Source organism: Juglans regia, chromosome 11 (assembly GCF_001411555.2).
Source record: "Juglans regia cultivar Chandler chromosome 11, Walnut 2.0, whole genome shotgun sequence".
Taxonomy (NCBI): Eukaryota; Viridiplantae; Streptophyta; class Magnoliopsida; order Fagales; family Juglandaceae; genus Juglans; species Juglans regia.
The window spans coordinates 5133553-5139552 of record NC_049911.1 but is presented as its reverse complement, the minus strand read 5'-3'; the positions used below and the strand labels follow the sequence as shown (position 1 = coordinate 5139552).

General features: G+C 38.1%; 1 protein-coding gene across 1 annotated transcript; it reads left to right on the top strand.

The window, feature by feature from the left end:
- Nucleotides 1-755: 755 nt before the first annotated feature.
- Nucleotides 756-2684, top strand: LOC109021490 (L-type lectin-domain containing receptor kinase IX.1-like). Its single transcript, XM_019004126.1, has one exon. It carries the CDS (start codon nucleotides 756-758, stop codon nucleotides 2682-2684), a length of 1929 nt encoding a protein of 642 aa, XP_018859671.1.
- Nucleotides 2685-6000: the final 3316 nt, after the last annotated feature.

Sequence of the window (6000 nt, the reverse complement as noted above, 5' to 3'; positions counted from 1 at the left end):
TGATTGGCATGCTGTAGAAAATCATAAAGCCATGTTGAATCGTTAAAAGCACTTGACCGCGTACGTATACTCTTTTATTGATCACCGTTGAATATAGGAGGAAAAACAAATAAATCAAACAAGAGAATATTTGGAATTACAAATAATGACCATTGACTTCAGTCTTTGTTTATAGATTCATAATCAGATATATGAAATTAATCGCCGGCCGATCACTGCAACTAACACACACGGTCTGTCTCTGACTGATTCGCCTTCAAACTGTCGTTCGGCAAAACTATTGGGCTGTTTAAGTTATATATGAAGGAGATGCCAATTTGATGACATATGGATGAAATGAGACCACAATTGCTTTGTTAATTTATATTCGGTATCAGTGCGCTGACGCCATTGTTCCGACTGGCGAGCTGCATGAAGTCTTTCTCCTCGCCATATTAACTTGTCTATGTACCTGGTATAGGTGCAAGTGAAACTGCATGCGCACGTTAACTGCTGATAATGTGCCGGCTAGCCAGGGAGCTGTATAAAGTCTTACCTTCTATATTTTATTTTGAATGAAACTCCACCAGATATAATAATTACTGCATACTGGTGGCCGGTTGAAACTTGTGCATCGTTGAAATATTAACTCTTTTAAGTACAGATGCAACTTCCACACATTCATGCCTCTCCAACTTGTTCGTACTGATCTCTCTCTCTCCCCACCTTTCAAGCCGCAGCCTCAGCTCCTCCGATCTAATTAGGACATAGTAATCATGTTACCTCTTTTCTTCTTCCTTCTGCTGCTTCCCAGTACTGTTTATTCAGTTTATTTCCAAATAACTAGATTTGATCCCAGTTCCACCGACATGCTATATATGGGTGATGCTGTACCTTCTGGTGGAGCCATTGAAATGAACCTTGTTGGTAATTATTTTTGCCGAGTTGGTTGGGTCGTCTATGCTAGGAAGGTGCCGGTCTGGGACTCTGAAACGGGAAAGCTCACTGATTTTACCACACATTACTCGTTCACCATTGACACTCTAGGTACTCGACGTTATGGCGATGGGCTAGCATTCTTCCTGGCTCCTGTAGGCTTCAAAATACCACCAAATTCAGAAGGTGAATTTCTAGGCCTATTCAACACCACGACCAGTACTTCTTCACATCAAAGCAAGATTGTTCATGTAGAGTTCGATTCATTTGTGAACTCTGAATGGGATCCTGAAGTTCAGCATGTGGGGATTAGCATCAACTCCCTCCGTTCTGCTAATTATACTGCTTGGAATGCTAGCTTGCATAGTGGAGATACTGCTGATGTATGGATTACGTATACGGCTTCTACGAAGAAGTTGAGTGTCTCCTGGAAATACGGAACAACCTCTAATGCTGGGGAGAATACCAACCTTTCTTTTGAAACTGATCTCATGCAGGTTCTTCCTGAGTGGGTCACTGTTGGATTTTCAGCTGCTACAGGCTCGGGTCTCTTAGAGCGACATACACTTCAATCGTGGGAATTCAACTCAACTTTAGACATAGCGGAACCAAATGGAAAGAATGCTAGAAAAATGACAATACTGGTCAGTATAACGATATCAGGTGGCATTCTGATAGCTGGGGCACTATTAACATTTGTAATACTGTGGAAATGGAAGGGAAAGAAAAAGAAAACTCCAGAGACGATGAACTTAACATCAATTAATGATGACCTTGAGAGAGGGGCAGGACCAAGAAGGTTTTCCTATGGAGATCTTGCTTCATCTACCAACAACTTTTCAAATGAAAGGAAGTTGGGTGAAGGAGGGTTTGGTGCTGTTTACAAGGGGTACTTGATTGAATTGGACATCGCAGTCGCTGTTAAGAAAATTTCGCGGGGGTCTAAACAGGGAAGAAAAGAATACTTAACTGAGGTGAAGATCATTAGCCGACTGAGGCACAAGAACCTGGTTCAACTCATAGGATGGTGCCATGACAGAGGTGAGTTCCTACTTGTCTACGAGTTTATGCCTAATGGTAGCCTTGATGCTCACCTCTTTGGTAAGAGGAATCCTCTCACTTGGGCACTGAGACACAAGATAGCTACTGGGTTGGCATCTGCATTACTCTATCTTCATGAAGAGTGGGAGCAATGTGTAATACACCGGGATATCAAATCAAGCAATGTCATGCTTGATTCTAGTTTCAATGTGAAGCTTGGAGACTTTGGATTAGCACGGCTCATGGACCATGAGCTGGGTCCTCAGACAACTGGGTTGGCTGGTACTTTAGGCTACATGGCTCCCGAATACGTATCCACTGGTAGGGCTAGTAAAGAGTCAGATGTATATAGCTACGGGGTGGTTGCCTTAGAAATTGCTACTGGGAGAAAGCCAGTTGATCTCCCAGATAAGGAGTCTGCAATGGGATTGGTAGAGTGGGTTTGGAATCTTTATGGAAGCGGAAGGCTTCCTATGGCCATTGATGAGAGAATGCATATGGATTTCGACCTGAAACAGATAGAGTGTTTAATGATTGTAGGACTATGGTGTACTTACCCAGATCGAAGTTTAAGGCCATCAATAAGACAGGCAATTAAAGTTCTTCAATTTGAGGCAACAATGCCAAATCTTCCTATGATGATGCCTGTTTCTTTGTATCACATACCAACCCCGTTGGTCAGCTCTGGTGAACCTTTGATAACTACAAGCCTTGAGCATGGTCGTTGAACATGTGAACCATTTACTTTGTAAAACTACTCATACAAATTAAGAATACCGGCACTTTCTTCCCTCTCTAGTTGCTCTTATTGTTGCCATATCAACTTCAACAGCAAAAAGTGATCTCTTTGCCGCTTTGTTACCCGCTTAATGTGTGCCTACCAGTCTGCAACCGTTGATAAAAACATTCTGGCCGGGCGTGTTTGGATTTAATAAATTCCTCCGATGCAAGATAAGAGGATCATTTAGGTCTTAATTTCTTTGGCTATAGTGTGAGTGCAGAGTTTGTGTGCTAGTTCATAATTTATTGAATTTGTGAGCTTGATTATCTTGTTGAGTCATATAACATGTTTTGTATTTTTAGGAGAATCAAAAGTTGATGTATGTATCGTGCTACTAATGATCACAATCATGAGCTGTTGCATTTCTTATTGTGTTACATCACATAATCACAATCTGTGTAATCGTATCGAGAGTGGGAAGTAAGTCCCTTTGCCCCTGCAGAAACAAAGGTCCCTGACCAGTAGCATTGAAAGGCTCTTAAAGTAATTTCTTAATTACTCATAGCAAATAAAAACACTTAATTGGTTACCATGTAACATAAATAAAATGTCTCTGTAACTTAGGACAGCTAACATCCTCCTCTCTCTCTCTCTCTCTCTGTCTCTCTCTCTCTCACTCATAAGATAGAACTAGGACTAAGCTCCAACTCCGACAGAGTCGGAGTAGTCGTTTCCGACCTCCGTTGGAGGAAAACTTTCGCTCCGACTCCAATCGGAGGTTGAACCTCTAACCGTTTATTGGGCTAACTTAAGGCCCTTTTCGACTTCTAGGCTCACCAAAGCCCAATTCCGAACCTATAAAAAAAATACTGAAAAAATAATAAAAAAAATGTAAATACAATAGTTCAAAAACTAAATAACATATAGCCATAAGTTATAACAGTCTCATTTATTACAACACTGAACAGTGACTTAGAGATAACTACATAAACAGTAAACATTGTAAATAGTTAATAACATGTGCACTTGTGCGGTAAGGATTTCTGTAACGCCCCGTACCTGAAAGGGTCGGAGAATTACTACCTCTCACTTACAGACTTGTCTCTCCAAGCACCTAAAACTCCACAGACTTCATAAATAACACACAATCTCATATTTCCAAATAACCATAATACAAACTCCATAAATCACCATTACAAAAATAGCATAAACCAAAGGGGTCCACAATTTTCCAAAAATATCAACGAAATAAAATGATACATCTTTAAATCTCAATAGGTCCAAACAACTCAAAGTACTTCAAATACTCAAGTTATACCCTTCTACTAACAATGGGACTCGACCTTCTATCCATATCTAGTCAAGCTCCAATTTCTAATCCTGACCCCCAGCTCGGAAATCAACGTCATTTGAAAATATATGAAGATAAGGGGGTGAGTTATCAACAACTCAGTAAGTAGAGAACATATACTAGTATGTAAACATGAGCCTTTTAAGAAAGTTCAGTATTCAGAAACAAAACCTTATATTTTTTTTTATACAGATCTCAGAAAAACGTGTTATCAGAAAATCGGAGTGACTTTTCAATCTTTTTATGCTCAAAATCAACTATTCATATTTAAAGATCCGTTTCATATAAAAAAAAACGCTTTGGCATAACATAACTAAACATTTTCATCTTATCATATCATATCGTATCATATCATATATCATGTTTAACCCACGTGATAGGGTTGTGCTATCCCCAGTGGCTGGTAGTGTCATATGATGAACTTCTCATTTTTCAATCTCGGAGCCCCGAATGTGCACACAGGAAAGAACACATAAAAAGACCACTTTGTTTCCAAAGTGGGTGCACTCATATCATATCATATCATGTTGGTACCAACCATATGACGTAAACCAGTATCATCATATCAAAATCATATTCAAAATCAGATTCAGAACAGATAAGTATGCCAAAGTTTTATCATATACATATCATATCAAACACATGCGAAACATATTCATATCATTTCCATTTGATAAAAAACAGATCCAAATCGTTTCATATCACATGCATGAAAATCTCAATGCTATCATATTCGCTCTTTTGCATATTGCAGAAACATGTCACATATTGCTCATATCTACACATTTCATGTCAAAAACATTTCTTTTCTCTTTCATACGTATCTCATGAGTGAATGCAAAACATATACTGAGATTGTTTTTCACTCTTTCTTTTTTTTAAAACATACACATTTTTACAAATCAACTTCAGTTCGTTTATTTTTATACAAATCTAACATAGGAACCCCACTTACTTGGACTTCTTAACTTTTTCGAAAATTTCCTAACAATGCCGAACCAGATCAATCGTCACCTATAAGATAATCACGTAAATTTCTATAAATTTCCAATCAATCTTGTATTTTGATATTCAAGCCTAAACTCCTAAAATAATCTATTTTTAATTCCTCAAAATCCGGAATTCTCATAACCACAAGAAATATCATTACTTTCTAAAATCATCGATGTCCCTTTTATACTTCAACTAAATATAAAAAAAAAAAAAAAAAAGTAAAAAAAGAATCCAACTTACTTACTATTGAAGTGTAACTATAAAATCTCCTACTAGATAAAAAAAAATAAATAAATAAAAAAGAAAGAAAAAGAATTTTAGTCCAACTACTCATATCAATAATGGTGAAACATTAGCTTGCTAAAAAAAAAAATCTCAATCCAATAAAATTACTAAAACAGTTTATCAAACATAAAGAAATCATGTCTAAAAAATAAACAAGTTTATCAAAATGATGTAAATCTTATTAATCTCAAGCCCAGCCCACCAAAAAGAAAAGAAAGAAAGAAAAAAAAAGACTTACTAGATTTAAACACCAATCAATTGAAACTGAGCCCAACAATATAAGTCTGGCAGCCCATTGAAAAGCCTTTAAAAAAAAAAACATGCTTTTAATTAGAAGGGTAGAAAGGTAAAAACTAAAATACACTCTCCCTCCTGCTGAGTTAACCGATACATATATATACGCTATGTTTCCTTTTTAAGTAAGTAACAACAACAACCAAAAAAATAAACATGCAGATTGCAGAGGCTCAAATGGGAGTGACGACAGAAGCTCACCCACGAAAAATAGAGGCAGTGGCACCATGGGGGTGCGACGGAAACTGGGCTGAGACGATGGTGATCTCCTCGACAGCATCGCACGAGAAGAGAGGGAGAGAGAGCTGAAACCGAGAGAGAGAGAGAGAGAGAACGAGAGAGAGACCGAAAGGAAGGACCATCAACCGGAAGTGGCGCGAGCTTACCGTGGGAAAACTGA